An 18,162-nucleotide genomic window follows, 5' to 3' on the forward strand; every position below is an offset into this window, starting at 1 on the left:
TTTCAGAATATGATGTTGTAAACAAGAACACAATTTTATTTACTCGCAAACACAATGTACATTTTTATTTCTCGCATTTTAAGTCTTTTCTAAGATCAATCCCATACAGTTAAATCGCAAAACATCGCAAATGTCTGTATTTTATAATAAATGGATTTAAGACAAGTATTTTGTACGCCAGACGCGCGTTTCGTCAACATAAGACTCATCAGTGACGCTCATACCAAAATATTTCTATAAAGCTAAACAAGTATAAAGTTGAAGGGCATTGAGAATTCAAAATTCCAAAAAGTTGTGCCGAATACAGCGGAGGTTATTCATATTTATAACAATCCGATTTTTCTCACTAATCATAGTGTCATTAGTTTACAGACCTTCTAGTAAATCTAAGAACGGCTCGCCGTAAACCTGCCAATACGGTGTCTTGAGAATTGTCCAAATTCGCCAGTTCTGAATTCCACTTGGAAATGGTTTGACATCGTGATTTGGATAAATGTTTGCATGATAAACTGTACCAGCAGCTAATATCAAAATCATCAGAATGACCAGGTAATACAATAAATCCATCAGCTGAAATATATGTTCATATTAAAAAAACAATACAAAAACAATGCCTTATTACTTTAACAAAGTTTAACAACTGAAAATACATTATCATTGTTGAATAAAAATACCGAATAAATATTTCCCTCCGGAAAGTAATTCTATTTTTTTTTTAATTTTCCTTAATAAACTTATTTGTGATTTGAGATTACAGTACGTTAATTAATTTCCGTTTTGAATTTTCCTCGATAATGTTTGGTTTTTCCTTTTCCTTTTGTTTTTATCAATGTTGACAATACGATTGTTTTTCGTTAAAACAAAATAAAAGTTAAAAAAAATACAACAAAATGACAAACAGACGGGGCAATTTAACCCAATAAAAACTATTGTTGACTTATATCTACCGGATTGGCCAATATGCGCTAACAAACGGGTTTCGATATATTTTTGTTAAATGAGCTCAGTACTTAACAAATACATTTCTTAAATACATTTGAAATTGTTATTGTTGACAATGTAACTTATTATTGAGAAGTCTAGCAATTTCAAGAAAACAAAGTGAGGAACAATGATACAGTACTTAATTTTTAAACTAGAGATAAAATACATATCAGCGTACTACGTAATACTTGCCATTTCTTTGACTATAATAATGATGATACCAATTTTTTTAAACATTAGAAGAATATTGAATAAGCGAAGGAACATCAGAAACAATGCCAAGCTATATATTCTTCTAGTATCATTATGTATTTCCGCGGGACCAACTGCATGCATTATGAAGGCAATGATGAACATAACATCGCATACAATGTCCATGAAGTTCCATATATCAAAAATATATAGAAATACTCGTTGAATTGAACAGTTACCATCCCTCGGTCGTACCTATGAATAAATAGATTTAATAAAAAGAAAAGAAAATTGTCATATATGGAGGAGTGTGGGAGAGTGTTGATAACTAAGATTTTGTAGTTCTGGTTCTATAAGCTAAGTAAAGTTAGATGGAGACAACCATTTGCAGGAGACTATTGTTTAGAATCATACACTCGTAATTTAAATTGCACTTCACTCTAAATTTGTATTTAAACTTAGCTTGAACTTTTGTGCAGTGATTAGTCTGTAGATAATATTAATTGCAAAACACCAACATTGATTTCTTAGGTGGGAGAATTAAATCAATTGACATGATTTTGATTTGTCACCTACAATAATCAATCAATCTCATTAATAAAGTATAACAAACTTGCCGAAATAAAACATTCTTCAAAAAAGTCACCAATTATCCAGATAGAGACTACCCATTCCAATACAGATATCGAATTATAGTGCATGTCAGTCGTAAGGAAGATCACGAACATAACAAGAACTGTAATATACAATGCCTAAAAAAAAAAAAAAGTTATCGTAAATATCTCATCATTTAATAATAAAAAGTAATTACTAGGTATTATTAAAGTATTTATTCGTATCGTTAATTCTACATATTTTTTTTTGTCTCAAGAAATTTCGAGTCTATAAATTGATTGGATTTGCGCATGCTCATTAAAGGTGTCAATGGTTAATTATGAATGATCAACAACTAAATATGAAAGAAAGTATAAAACTTGAATATGCGAGATGATTTTTGACAACCAAAACTGACTTAAACAAAACAAAAATAGTTAGTAACTTTTAAGTTTATCAAAAAAAGATATAATTTCGTCCATATTAAGTGCTCTTTCTCGATTAAACATCAACAGTAACGCAAACACTTAGACATGTGGAAGCTTGCGATGCATAAAAAGTAAAAACGTTATAATTGATTGGCAAACAATAGAATAATTCATCAAAATCATTTTTTATAAGGACGTTTTAACGCAATTTCTTATTTTTTCATATTTGTCAACGGCAAATCTCAGATTAGTTGGTTATGAATGTTATCAGCGAAGACTAGCTTATAGTGAGTATTACATTCAGGTCTTAAAAGTTTGCCAACAGCTGTAGCGTAACAGGCTAGTGAATTCTAAACAAACCCTCTTTCCAGAAGTTTTTATAAGTAAGTATAAATCATATATAATGTAGAATCATTGTCTATTTTTGTGCTGGTATTACAACTTGGGGCAAGCAGTCCATCTCAATTGGCATTGCTTCGTCGTTTGAAAATAACAGTTTACACTTTTTGCATTCTGTAAAGGGAGAACCCAGTATAAACAAATGATTAACCTACCACATTAATCAACATTCTGCTAACTGGTGCTGTTAAATATTTATACCATTGGCTTTGTTTATGATGGTGCTTAAAAATAAATAGATACAAAAATATCTAAAGAGGTCATAAATGTTACGTTTAATGTAATTTTCTTATTGGTTTTATGTTTTATGTTACACCACATAAACTGCTTGCAGACAATTATGAATATTTTAGGACAACCATATCAGTCCATTAAAAATAAATAGATACACAAATATCTTAAGAGGTAATAAATGTTACTTTTAATGAAATTTTCTAATTGTTTTTATGAAGTGATACCACATAAACTGCTTGCAGACAATTATGAAATTTCAGGACAACCATAAAATTGAGAAAGGAAATGGTGAATTTGTCAAAGCGACAACCACCCGACCATAGAGCAGACAATATATATTGTAAATATAAATTAACAAAGAAAAATCTGGATCTCGTTATGTCATTGCTATCCTAGAAGTAAATATGAAGTTTAATTAGCTAAAAAGTAATGCTCGGTATTTAATATACAATATAAAACCCGATGCAAGTCATCAATACAATCCTTCTCTTGAAAAACCATACCTTTATAAAATCTGGGCACTCAGGTTGTGGGCTATTATTTTCAATGTCGTTTTCGTTCTTCTCATTAACAATGTAGTAAGATGATCTATTATTTATATAGGAATATAGACGTTTGTTTGCATCTTTCTGTGTAGACGTATGAGATATGAAATCTTCCATACCAAATTGATGCCCAAAATGAAGAGGGCTTTCAATGTATTCCCAAACTACAGAAGCATGATCCAGTGCGTTAGTAGCCATTTCTTCGTCATGTTGAAACAGCTTATCAAGAAGTTGTACAGCTCTGTTTGCAAATAGCCTAGTATTCATGAAAAATAATAAAAAATTGTTGCACATAAATAGCATTATTTCAGTCCTTGTTATTAAACTGAACTATATTTGATACTAAACATACAGTCATTAGACAAAAGTGAGTTCCCAGTCAAAAACTGTCCTTTCGTTTCAACTAAAATCAATATTTTTCAAAAAAATATTACCTAGTAACTGTATGGGCGATTTTTATAAAATAGATACCAAAAGATGTAAAAAAAGTCTGAAGTTTTATTGTTTATCTAGTCATAATTTTCTTGAGTTGTTTTCATCATATGATGAGTTGAATAATAAATACTTAATCCGTAGGAGTCGACTTTTCTTTACTATTTTTATGAGTCTTTTTTTTTTATATTTAAAGGAAACAGATTTCATGCACAACGATATTTATCCAGTATAACTATCAACGCAATCAAACATATCATTTCGGGAAAGAATATATAAATAAACAATCTGATTTTTATAAGTCTTTTCTATATAGAATGAAGACAGATTTGATGCACAACGATATTTTTCAAGTGTATCGGGACAGAATGTAAAAATGATGGGCACTCTTATTAGAGGTTTCTCAACATCTTACGAACGAACGAAAATCGGCCTAACTTAACGTAACTTGCCGTAACGAGAAAAGAGGGAGCAGTAATTTATCTTATAATATTGGATTATCGGCTGTGCTCTTCTTCCCTTTGAAATGTCTTTTATATGTAAAATATGCATGCTTGATTTTTTAAAAACATTTTGAATCAAATACATATTATATTTATTTGATATTATATAATATATAATATACCCTATTCTCCCCGGGTTCACACACCATTCCACATTGTGTGTTGTTTTAAAAATGTAAAAAAATGCAGTTTTGACGTCTTTCTTAGTATCTTATTATAATCTAATATTTGTATGTTAATGGTCAACTTATAAATAAATATTATAAATAACATTGAAAATAAGTATGAATTAATCGAATTTAACTGTCTGCCTCCGTAGCTGAGGGAATGCATCTAAGGCTAGTAATCAAGCGATCTGAGTTCGCATCCCGCAAGGGTGAATGTACGGTTAAAAAAAACCAACACAAATATTAAATATCTTGACTTTAATTTAATTCTAATTTCAAATTAAAAATGCTTTTTTCCTTGTGACAAAGTAAATTGTCTGTTTTTTAGCTACAGTCGTTTATAGAATAATAGAGACATACATATTAAGATAATCTATTACAAATCGGTAACTAAGGGATGCTGAGGCTGCCAGATTTTTGTTTTTCTGCCCTTTAAATGATTGTGGGGATAAAAGTGTGGATGCACTTCAGTTGCACAGTTGAGCTACGTTTTTTACCCCAAAAGCTAGAAAATAGCAATTTTGACCCAAATCACCACATAGCATGTTTGGCTATAAAAATTGCTGTTTCTCACATAAATAGACCATTGAGGGTTCTTTTTCGTGGAGATGTTATTTCTAACATTGTATTTGAATGCTCTGTTGATACTATTTCCATAAATAAACTACAAACAAATACATTTTGAATCGAAATTTTACAATTTTCCGATTTTTTTGTTGTTGTCACGTGACATTGGACTGATTATCACGTGATCAAACATGACAAAAAAAAAATTACAAACCTTTTATTTATAATACTGAAAAACTGTTTTCTATAAAAAGTCTTAGTTGATAAGTCTACTAACAGTAACAAGAAAGTAATGAATGATTGAAATGTGATCGTTCCTCTGCGGCAAAAATAGTGCAATTTTTGCCGAATGGTAAAAAGTTAATAAATACAGGTAGCTTTTGTGAGAAATAAATAAAGACACAAAACAAACTTTATTTAAAAAAATTATATATGGTGAGAGGTAAAGATATATAGATCGATAATGATTGCAGGTACATGTACATTTGTACAAGGACAGATAATATTTTTACTGAGGGTTGATGTTAATAATTTATAGTGGGAGTTTTTTTTCTCATTTGATTTCTCCGACAAATGAGACTGTAACAATTGGGGCCCCCTTAGTTGCTCCCCTGGGCAACTGAGGGTTGATGTAACAGGCGATTGTTAATAAAATATGTTTTATATTTAGAAAAAAAAATTATATATAATATACAATTTTCTGTTCAATCAACACAGTTGATCTATAAATTTAAGCGAAGAATATATAATATTCAATCAAAGGACAGTAATTGTACAAGAAATTTTAATTAACATGATGACAACATCAGTATTTAGTATATGTGAAAAAGGTAAATATAGATATATGGATAGAAAGGGATAAGAATCTTTTTGAATCTTAGCTAGATGTTAATTTGAGGTAAAATAAATCTAGGAGTGAACGCCTTTCGATTAAAATTTGAAAAGAAAACATTCCAATAAGTTCTGGGATAACTTCTTTGCCCCAACCACTAAAATCCAAATGATCTTTTCTTATTGATATATTGTTTTAAATTGATAGACTTAACAAAAAAATAAAGGAAAAAATTGAAATACATATTTAAACTTATAAATTGTGTTTTTTTTTGTTATCATGGCCTTTCTTATTATATGTGTGTATGTTTCCTTTATAGTATAATTATTAGTATATAAATACTTGTTTATTGTTTCCGTTAATCGTCTATGGCATACTGTTCATTTTCCCTCTGTTTTTCATATTTCTCATTTTTCTTTTTAGTTAGGGGTGTAATATATAAAAATATATATTTTGATAACTATGTGAATTCCATTTTTGTTAGGGCTGTAGCACTCATCCTTTCAACAAAAACACACAAAACTCTATTTCTAACGATAGATCGAGTGCACCTTTAAATTTCTTAAACTGATTCCCAATAAATATTAGAAATAAAAAAGCTATTTTACGACGTATCTGTCCACACGAAAAAATTTAACTCATAATAACTCAAACCAATTAGACCCATAGAAGGGACGTGTGGATATATGAAATATATTAAAGTTGTGTTATCTCAATCACTTATCAATCCTTTACCAAAGGCTAATTTTGCAATGAAATGAATGAAGTATTTGCCAATGAACGTTAAACACCAAACAAATAATCAACCAATTGAAAACTAGATGTGTTGATTTTTTTTTATCAAGGATACTATAAAAAAAAAATCTTTTTGAATAGATAAGGGAGATAAATCGAACGCACATATATGACATGTCAACAAACGGAACTCAACGTAAGAAAACGAAACAGTCAACAACAGAAAATAATTGGAACACGGATGTTTAATGACAACAATAAAACGCAAGGTTGCAAATAAGGATATTAAGTTTTTTTCTGTTGTCTTTTAAACACACTGCAGTATCGGAAGACATTTATTATGGATTTTATTATAACAAAATAACTGCTCCATAACGATACGTTCGTAGAGTTTCGTCCGTTCGTAAGATGTTGAGACACCTCTATTAAGCAAACATATTCATACTTGCTTTTCCCTTCAAATGTGCAAAGAAAGACAGTATATACAAGTATGCACAAAACTTTCATTGGTATATTTTGTATCATCGAAATCTGGTAGATTATAAAGGAAATGGTATTTTATAAACTGAAAAAAGCCTAATACTTCAATTGACAAATTAATGACTGTACTTAGCATGATCTTCTAAATTGCGTTGAAGTGAGTCCTCAAACCATTTTTCTGCAACCTTAGCCATAGCCTTAAGATAGCAACTAGATATCAGAGCTGTTACTGGAAAAAGAGAAAAATGAAGGTATTCCCAAATTGATTTTATCAAATGAATTCCAACAACTGTAGAACGGATTATAAAAATACACAAACACAAGCACAGAAGAAATAGTGTGGTTTACATATTTTTTAATGCTTTATATATAACTCTATCAAAGTCTGTACATTCAGTAAGTGAAAAAAGGCAAAATCTTAAAGAATCAAAACTTATGTATATCTTTTTGTGTCGGAATGTATAAGTACCCGGCCACTTCCACTTGTATTTTTTGTCTATCTGATGAGTTAAGCCTTTTTCAACTGATTTGTATAGTTCGTTCTTATGTTGTTCTGTTATACCACTGTCCCAAGTTAGGGAGAGGGTTGGGATTTCGCTAACATGTTTAACCCCGCCACATTATTCATATATGTGCCTGTTCCAAGTCAGGAGCCTGTAATTCAGTGGTTGTCGTTTGTTTAAGTTTTACATATTTATTTTTTGTTCATTTTTTTACATAAATAAGGCCGTAAGTTTTCTCGTTTGAATTGTTTTACATTGTCTTATCGGGACCTTTTATAGATGACTATGCGGTATTGGCTTTGCTCATTGTTAAAGGCCGTACGATTACCTATAGTTGTTAATGTTTGTGTCATTGTGGTCTTTTGTGGATAGTTGTCTCATTGGAAATCACATCACATCTTTTTTATATTATGTATCGCACAATACCAACCCTGTAGAAACCGCATGATACTACGCGATCCGAAAGTGTACTCATATGCAGTTTCAAATGTGTCACCAAGCGCGTTGCTCATGGAAGATACAAAATCGCTTTTGAAGTCTCATATAAAGATGTCATAATTGAACAAAGGAAAAGGAAATTGGCGGCGATAAGTACCACCGTTATATTTTAGAATTCAAGGTAACTAGCAGCAAGCAGAATGAAATAAAACGCATGTTATAAAATACTTAGATGAGAAAGCTCCAGCCAAATGCTTTAATTGATATGAACAAGGCTGCCAATGATACAAATACCTACAAAATACTTTGTGAAAATGATGAAAACAACCCAATAGCTTATGATACAGAGTAAAATTACTCATCAAAGTTTAGGATAATGATTTAATACACCAGACGCACGTTTCGTTTACATAAGACTCATACGTGACGCTCAGATTAAATTTGTTCTTTAACCAAACAAATACAATGTTGAAGAGCATTAAGTACTCAACATTTCCCAAAAAATGTCTGCTAAATACGGTCAAGGATAAACACGACAGTCTGAATAGTTTGAAAAATTTATAAAATGTGTGTCGGTGCTTGATATTTGTCTTTTGACTGTAAACATTATTCTCCATTCCAAATAAAATAGATGTAGGAAGATGTGGTGTGAGTGCCAATGATACAAGTAAGAAGATGCAGTATAATCGCACATGCGACCACTCTTCATAAAGGTCCACATGCCATGGAAGTCAACAATAATAGGTCACCATTCGGTGTTCAACAATGAGTAAAATGCATACTACATAGTCCACGAAAAGAAAAAAAAAAGAAATCAGACGTATATACATGTAACACATTAACAAACGACAACCCCTGAATTACAGAGTCTTGACTTGGGACAGGCGCATAGATACAGAATGTGGCGCTTTTAAACATGTTAGCGGGATCAAAACCTTCACCTACGACAGTGGTGTTACAGTACAATATAAGAACGAACTTGAAAAAGACCTTACTCATCAGATGAATACAAATAGAAATACATAAAACACCGAATGGTATTTGTATATCCCAACAACCTAAAGACACTAACTTAAATTACGTATACTAATCGGAGAGAATTCGCAGTTACTGAGAGCTAGTTAAAAAAGTAACTAACAACTAAAAAAAATCATGCATCTTAAACAAAATTACCAATTGGTACACATTCAAAATCCATTGGATTAAGTGTTAAGACATCATAACCAATCACCTGAGCTTGTGCAATGCCAAGATACAGGTATTGACAGATGGAAGATCCACGAATGTGTTTACGTTAATAACAATTTTACGTTTTTTTTTTATTTATGATAACAAAATCAATATTAATACCAATAAAAGCAATATTCAATGGTCTAATTACAATATTGAATTCGTAACCTTTTAGAATAAGTTTATTTAAACATGTATTGAAATGCGTAAATAAACCTCCCCTAAGTTGACACGGTTGTGTTACAACACACTTGATATCTCCCAATTGTTACGATATTCCCGTGCTTGCATTTCCTATCATGCTTTTCTTGATAGAGGGTTGTTGCTCACTAGGAAGCTTTTAAACCAAGAGTTCCAATTGGTGAAGTTGAAATCATCCCTGCGTAAATTTTAAGGACGCCATCACGAGTTGGTTGACCGTTATGGAATAACCGTTTCACAAATGATATCGGATATGTTCCTTGCGTCGTAACTAAAATCCCCTTTCCTTTCATGGATGTGACCTACCGAGTTAGACTATTTACCGGATCTGTTATCACATAAGCAACACGACGGGTGCCACATGTGGAACAGGATCTGCTTACCCTTCCGGAGCACCTGAGATCACCCCTAGTTTTTGGTGGGGTTCGTGTTGTTTATTTTTTAGTTTTCTGTGTTGTGTCATTTGTACTATTGTTTGTCTGTTTGTCTTTTTTTCATTTTTAGACATGGCGTTGTCAGTTTGATTTAGATTTATGAGTTTGACTGTCCCTTTGGTATCTTTCGTCCTCCACCAATTACACAAATCTATACTCAGTCAAAATGGAACAATTGGGAATAGAACACTATTGACGAAATTCGAGTTTAAACAACTTTACTTTAATGAAAAGATAAAATAATAACAACACATGGTGCAAGTGAGTTGAAAGTGACAACAAGAACAAGGACATTTCTATAAGTTATCATTACTAATGTGTTTATAATATCTATCATACTTACACATTGGATTTTCACATGTTTCCCATAATTCACTAGCACTCGATCTATCATTTGAATAAACACAAAATCGAAATGGCTTGACATCTTCCATTGGGTCATGTATGTGTGATTCTTCCTTTGAGGCGTGTTGTCTCGTTTTTTGGCAACATGTCACCATTCCTACTCTTGAAAAGCAAAGCCCTAATAACAATAAAAGCATACATTCTGATGTGTTACGACAATTCAGACAGAGATCGAGGGACTTATGAATATGCTGAGACAAATTACTCAATGCTGTCCAAATTCGTACTTTATTTGACCTTTTTTTATTCGAGCTTCACTGTTAATTTTTTAAAACTAAATGCGCGTCTATCGAAAATAAAAATTTTAAATACTGGAATCTATGATGAGTTTATTTTCGACAGTATAAAGACTATAAAATACTAATAAAACACGTTGTTTAAAATCATAAGGAAAATTTATAACGATTTAATACATGTAATAAAGAGAAAGCGAGAGTAATACTTTTTAAATCTTTACATGCATAGATAAAAATTGTCTTTATAGAAAATGCTTACTTTGTAGTGACACAACGCATTAGTATGTTCAGGCAATATAATAGTGGATCTTACATTTCAGGAGGTTATCCCCAATTAGGAATTCAGCATCTTTCGCTGATTTAATCTTCTGACTATCTGGTTGAGTGTCGTTTTTAAAGAACTCCATGGCTTCTGGACTTACCCTCTAAGAAAACGGACAGAGGTAACAACAAAATGAAATCTTACAAAAATAATTTATGTTTAAATGTCAATTATTGTACATATAATGTTGTTTATGTACGATGAACGTACCTATACAAATTTCATTGTATAGGTTGCATTTCTGTTAATATTGACAATGCAATTTCCCATGGGAACTCCTTTTACGGCTAAAACTGTGCCACTTTTACTAAGTTTTGAAAAAAAATCTTATCCTAGAATTGAAAGTTCATATGCACTACAATTTTTTTCAAAGGTAAAAAAATAGTACTGTGCGGCATATTTTCAACGTTTATATGTCCTGAACGTTTTACAGTTTAAACTTACACAAATTTTCTTAACTACCCCTACCTCGACTGAAGAGTTAACACAAATTTCAATGTAAACAATATGCACATTTATATTTACTGGTAACATTCCCAAGTTATGACTCTTTGAGATTTATCACAGAGGACATAACTGGGAACCAGTTTGTAAATGAATTTAATTTTCTATGAATATTCTAGATCCCCCCAAAAAGGCGTGGTTTGAGAAACTGCTGTATTTACAAAGTACAACCTACACGCAAATTGATGATTCATTTCCCCAATTTTTGAATTGGAAAACGATAACGATAAAAACACTATTTTGTTTCTTTTTGCGGCAGTAAACAGCTCAGAGTCTATACTCACCTTCACAACCAAATACAATCAAAATAACCAAATGATCATTTACCGAACAATATAATACAACTTATATCGCACAAAAGCAAAAGTGAAATGATGAGATGCATTGAGTTGCTATTGAAAGTGACGCATGATGACCTCCGTTTTTGATTCCCTTCCTTTAATTTTTCCCGTTCGAAACGCTTTAAAATATTAAGAAGCCAAGGATGTATCAGTACTAAAACGCATGAAAAGCTTTGTGACCTAACGTTACAAAAATTAGTAATAGCCAAATTCATCTGAAGTCAACATTGTATAAAGAAGTTGGAACTTTAGTGTCTCAATAATATAAAAACTTATAATCGCATAATCGAACAATTAGAGGGCAGTATATTACAAATCACGTAAGAGCCTATATATGTGTTTTGAACCTTTATGTTATAGGGAGACGTCATCTGAGTAAATATTTGTTTACGTTACCTACTTTTAACAGTGATATATAAATATATATATATATAAATATTTAAATCTTAAATTAAGTTGCGCTAATATTTATAACATTCTTTGTCAACGACATAAATTGATCTTTAGATTGAGATATTTCATACACCATTCTTGTCCCATATTGAAACTTTTGATAAACGCATATTTAAATGAAACAGTCAAACCTTCCAGATATCGACAACAGTGTGACCTTTTTTCTTTTTGTTCTTTTCCATTTTTTTTACTCTCTGTCAAGAAAAAAAAGTTCACAATAATACATTTTGTACATTTGATTCATTGTATTACCTCTGTTTATTAAGGGGGCTCGCGAGTATAAATCTGTTTTTTAATATAGGATTTCGCTACATTTTTCTATAAACAAAAATATTTCAATTCTAAGGAAAAAATGGAATTTTTGCACAAAAGGGAGATAATTTGGAGCTTTTTCAATATATGTGCATTTTAAAAGTCATCTGGGGACAAAACGAATTATTTTTTTACTGTTGATTTTTGTACAATATGATGAAGTAACAACTAATAAAGTAAAAACTACGAGTTGTTTTGAAAAAAAATTAAATTCAGCTGAAATTTTTGTACCCTCGAACCCTCAGTCATTAAAAGAGTGACTAAAGATACCAAAGGGGCAATCAATTTATCATATCAGTCTTTGTCTTTTGTACACATATTAAATCATATTGAAGACATTACTCATATAGTTAAAGGCTGTTTGTGGAATACTAATAGCATTTAAAGACTTTTATCTATATCAATCTTTTTTAAAAAATTCTTATCAGATTTATACGTATTCATGCCTTAAAAACTTACTTTATAGCGTTTTGGATTTTTTGTACCTTTCTATATAACTGTGTAAGAGAAGCGTCATCATTATTCATTTTTATGTTCTTCAACAATCGTATCACATCAGTTGTTTGACCAAGGATAGCGGAACACAGTTTATTTGTAATCTGAAACAGATGATATATCACAATACATGTCAATTATTTAACAAGAACGAAAAATGTGCTAAATATGTTAACACATTTTTTAGTAACACCAAATAACTTGACGAGGTCATCATTTATTTTTGTTATTCATTTAAAATGACTATGAATATAGAAAATAACATAAAAAACAACTGTTTATCTAAACCTCTTAACTAGTCATAATCTTCTGACCAACCTGTTTCTTGCTATGATTTGATGAAGCCAACCAGTATCCACCAAAAAGTTCTTCTTTAGACAGCCAATCAATATCAACAGCATATTTTGAAATTGAGATTACGTCTTGATCAATTGGTTTAAATGAAGGCACATACACACTCTTATTTTCCTCTAAAACATACTTGATTATTAAATAAAAATCAGTCAAATAATCAGTTTCCAGTCATATAATACCGAAAGATAACCTTAAACTAGCTTGACATTTTTGTCAAAAAATCCATTATTATTTCAACCAAACAGTAGTTAAACGATGATAAAATCTCTTTAATTAATTTGATATTTGAAATATTTTTTTTTATCCACATTCTGTCAACAGGACAAGAAAAGAATTTCCTTTAGATAAATCAAAATCAAAGTCTTCCAAAACATATGAATAATGACGCGGACATAATGTAACGGTTAACAAAATGTGACTCATATTCGTGGTCTTTAGTTCTTCTTTATAGTCTTGCTTTTGCATTTTTCTTAAAGGTCATACCTTCAGTTAATGAAATATGTATAATGTTTACATGCATGAGTTTACACTTATCATGTTTTGGGGCCCATTATAGCTTGAGGTTCGGTTTGAGCCAGTGCTCCATGTCGAAGACCGAACTCTGATATATAATGGTTTACTTTTATGAATTGTGACTTGGATTGAGGGTTGTCTCATTGGCACTCATACCACATCTTCCTATATCTATGAATGACGTATCAATTACTTTTTAAAAGCCATTTACTTCGACTGTGTGAGATAGTAAAGTTTGTCATATATTCCATTGTGATGCCGTTCATACATGTCAATGTCTAGTTAATTAATCAGATGAATGAGATCAAATGGTATGTGCGATAATGAATGAATAAACTCATCATAGATACCAGGACTAAATTTAGCAGATACGCCATCCATGATCAATATTAAAATCTGATTTTGAAATTAAAAAATTCCGACAAGATATTTATTTGTCCGAGAGACGAGTTAATATGAATTCTACTTCCCAATAGTTAACATAAAAAAGTTGTGTATTATCTATCCGCTATCAATACACATCCAGTGGAATGAACAACATAATGGTGGATAATAGATAGCTACTATTACGTATTCGCTGCCTACTCTAATATATGTTTGATGATTTGTTTGTTAGTCCTTAATATGATTCGTCATATACTTACCTTGATCATATGACCAAGCTCTCATTATTCCATCTGTCAGTCGTTCCCATAGACTTTCTGGTGTGTCCCTTATCAAGTCAAATATCGTAATCTACCAAACAACAAAAAAGAAGCACAAAATCGCTTATGAGAAAACGGAAAGCAAATCACGACATAAACAGTCAGGGGCATTACTTAAACAAGTAACAATTAAAATTACCTATACAAGTAATGTTGAAAACGAGGCTAATTTAAATATAACTTATATAAGTTATTTTTCTGAATATTATTTTTATAGGTGTCAGAATACAGATTTTACTAGCTTTAAATAATTTTCACGGTTATCTGGTTATTTTTCCCTTGATATATAAAAACTTATTCTTCAGAAACACTAATTAACTTTCCGACGCACTTATCTTTCATACCGACGCTTCTGGGTCAAAGATTGATCTCTTGGGACTATTAAATTATCATTTTTCTCTAAAATCTTGAAGGTAGACTGATATAAATAGAGAGATGCTTGTGAATTAATTAAGACCTGAAGTAATTTATAACTTGTAACCTAAATCAATTACATATGTGCCTTAGATGAGTGTCATTGCTATTTTTTTTCAAAAATAATTAAAATAACTTATTCAAGTAATATTTTTGTCATTTTTTTCAAAGTAACCCTTTATCTCTATACTCCTCTCGAATCTGATAAATTCTTCATTTTATGATATAAAATATTGTTTAAAATCATGAAACTACATTAAGTCTATGTTTCTATTGAATATTAAATAACTCTATTAAGTGATTTTATTATTTTTAAAATAAAAAAATACTTATATAAGTAATTAAAAAAACAAACTTGTTTAAGTAACGCCCCTGACTGATAAATGTATTTACTCTATTACAAACCATTATGAAAACAGTAAGTACGTATTAAATATTTTCATTACAAACAGAACAAAAAATTAAAGGAAAAACACGTTTATGAATAAAACAAGAATACAAACACTCATTTTCTTAACCATATTTTCTTATACGATCCATTAATTTTTTTAATTAAATATTATATATTTTTGTTTTTAATATATACATTTTGTACACAATGTTTTATTATGCAATAAAGGTTATCGCTTTTATCATTTGAAAATATACATATATAAAAAAATATAATACGATATTTGAAATAATTAAATATGTGAGTGAATTAAAAACAGGCGCATAATCAGGTTACAGACAAAAGATTACCATCCAATATCTGTTGGTGATGATATTGATAGCCGTTTCTATTTTTGCAAAAATGTCCTCTGGTATTTTTCTATGAAGCAACAAAGGAGACATCTTTCTGATGTTTCGTGAGCTAATGAAATAAAGGAGAATTGTTAGAAAAAGGATAAAAACAAAATTAACTTCAAAACTATAATACTAACAAACATAAAACTCATTTATCGTAGATCAACTTCCTCCAACTCGACAAAAATAGTCAAATAAGTTCATAAAACAGAATACTGAGCGACAAGAACACCGTATCAAAACTAGGTTGCAATCATGTGCTTAGAAAAGGTAAATGTATCGTGCTTCACATGTGTTGTTGATGGAAGTACAAAACAAGTAAATAGTATTATATGGTCATGGCTTAATCTCGTTAAAAAGACGGAGTTGTTGTGACGATATATGAAACATTTTTACTGTTACATTATGGTGATTATAACGCCGTTGATCTTTCGACTGCTAACTTTAACTTTGCTTCGTGAGTTCCGTGTTTCAATAATTTTAGTGTTAACGTCATATGAAACGAGTGACTGGTAACAGAAAACCGTGTATCAAATTCTTGAACCAATGCTTGTATATACCATAAACTTTGTTTATTGTGCAAGATTTTATCATTTTTTCGAATCCATATCGTATAATCATCAAAGAAACTATCTCGGTCTGTTCTGACGTGAAAATGTGACAGCTTGTCGTGGCTTGAAGCCGTAATTTATTGATTGGCACATTAGTAAACAATCAACAAAGAAGCATGGATATTGAGAACGTGTATAACATGTACAATAAGAGAATGTTTTATTTCAATAACAGATCCATTCGTATTGCGATTACCATGATTTTTACGAGAAAGGTCATGCTGAGTTCACTGCATACGGGAAACATATCGACGAATTGTTTACTGGAAGCAAACAATTGAAAAAAGGGTATATTTCTTCAAAATGTGGTCAAATTATAGAACGTTCGTGAGAAAAAAGTATATGTACATAAGTTTTATAATAAAAAACTAGCCATTTAGTTATAATTTCTTTTATTTGAAGTTTCATGTGACTTTAAACAAGAAAATGTGATAGTAAACGCTAGCACTTGGAAATCTTACCACCAGGGAAACATACACTCAAATGCTGAAGTTGCTGGATTATTGTACAAAATCTTCAAAATTTGGATGCTCAAATCATAGAAAGTGCCGTCAAATATAATTCTCAACCAACACTAATTTGGAATTTCTAGTAGTGAGAAGAACACTTATATAAAACTATATCATAACTAACGGTAAAAAGACAGAATAAGGACTTTGAAACGCGAAATAGTATACAATAAATATACACACTTTTACTACTATATAAAATAAAAATAAAAGTCAAATTCAGATAGTTTTTTTAAATCATCAAAAGGCAAATTCAAGAATAACAGTTCTTATCCATTCATATGATTTGTTTGAGCTTTTGATTTCGCCATTTGATTAGAAACTTAGTGTTTTTGAATTATCCGCGGAGTTCGATGTTTTTGTTATTATACTTTTTGCAAACTCTAAAATACGGAATTTATTCTATATGTAGGATGAATAAATTACAATCATGGCAGATTTTCTTTTTAGTTCGATATTCTGGATCACAATCATTAAAGTTAGTGCAGGGTTTCCCCTTTGTCAATTATTTTTTTCGCCACCTCTTTCGCAAAAACAATTTTTGCCACTTTATTATTTTTTTCACCAAGTAACACAAGTATCTTTTTGTTTTCAATTTTTTGTTTTTTCCGCCCCCCCCCCCCCCCTTAATAAGATGAGTTTGCCCCATAGTTGTCTATAATTATTCTGTTAAACTTGTCTTAGAGTCTTCATTGTAATGAATAAAAACAAAAAAAAACCTTTTAAAAAAATAACTTGATAGGGAAAGTTGATTATGTTTTGAACAACTTTAAAAAAAGGGGGCCACTTCCTTTTGAAAATAAAGAAGATATGAGTCCTGCAATATATTTTTTTTTGATACCTGAAAGATGAACAGTTCGTTCGAAAAGTTTCTTCAAAATTAAAACATGTGTCCTTTTGTAGTAAGAAGTGATTATTACAACGAAACAAAAGTTATTATCACTTGAAATTATTCCCTCGCGTAAGGTATAGTCATTACATTGAAGGGTTACTATAAAGCCTATCTTTTGAATATATTTCTTCATAACGACAGTTTTTTTTTATCTAGCCTATCGTTAATAAGTAAAACTATGCTTGAAGCACGTGTGTCACTGAAACAAAATTAAAGTAACCACTCAAAGTAAACAGGATGGATGAAAATAAATCGTTATATATATTTTTTCGCCTATTTCTTTAGCCAATGACGAATTTTAATCGCCACAATTACTAGCAAATTGCGAAAATGACGACCGCCAGCGGACACCCCGAGTTAGTGTATCCAACTCAATTGCTTTCACAAATTTCAAACTTCGTATCTAATATAAC

At 30.6% G+C, this 18,162-nt stretch overlaps 1 protein-coding gene across 1 annotated transcript; it reads right to left on the minus strand.

Moving 5' to 3' along the window:
- Positions 1–361: 361 nt before the first annotated feature.
- LOC134684291 (uncharacterized) lies at positions 362–10,955 on the minus strand. Its single transcript, XM_063543577.1, has 7 exons — positions 10,853–10,955; positions 10,242–10,421; positions 7,222–7,321; positions 3,335–3,632; positions 2,753–2,821; positions 1,790–1,928; positions 362–570 (listed from the first exon to the last, which is right to left on the minus strand). Exons 1-7 carry the CDS (start codon positions 10,944–10,946, stop codon positions 362–364), a joined length of 1,089 nt encoding a protein of 362 aa, XP_063399647.1. The 5' UTR covers positions 10,947–10,955.
- Positions 10,956–18,162: the final 7,207 nt, after the last annotated feature.

Source organism: Mytilus trossulus, chromosome 9 (genome assembly GCF_036588685.1).
Source record: "Mytilus trossulus isolate FHL-02 chromosome 9, PNRI_Mtr1.1.1.hap1, whole genome shotgun sequence".
In the NCBI taxonomy this organism is placed as follows: Eukaryota; Metazoa; Mollusca; class Bivalvia; order Mytilida; family Mytilidae; genus Mytilus; species Mytilus trossulus.

What these genes read in the sequence shown, in the direction of transcription:
- LOC134684291 (XM_063543577.1), bottom strand. Translation starts at nt 10,946, where the DNA reads ATGGAGTTCTTTAAAAACGACACTCAACCAGATAGTCAGAAGATTAAA. An exon ending in AATTTAGAAGATCATGCTAA is followed by an intron (nt 3,633 to 7,221) that starts GTACAGTCATTA and finishes CATGAATACTAG; the next exon opens with GCTATTTGCAAACAGAGCTG. An exon ending in GCAGAATGTTGATTAATGTG is followed by an intron (nt 1,929 to 2,752) that starts GTAGGTTAATCA and finishes TTTTTTTTTTAG; the next exon opens with GCATTGTATATTACAGTTCT.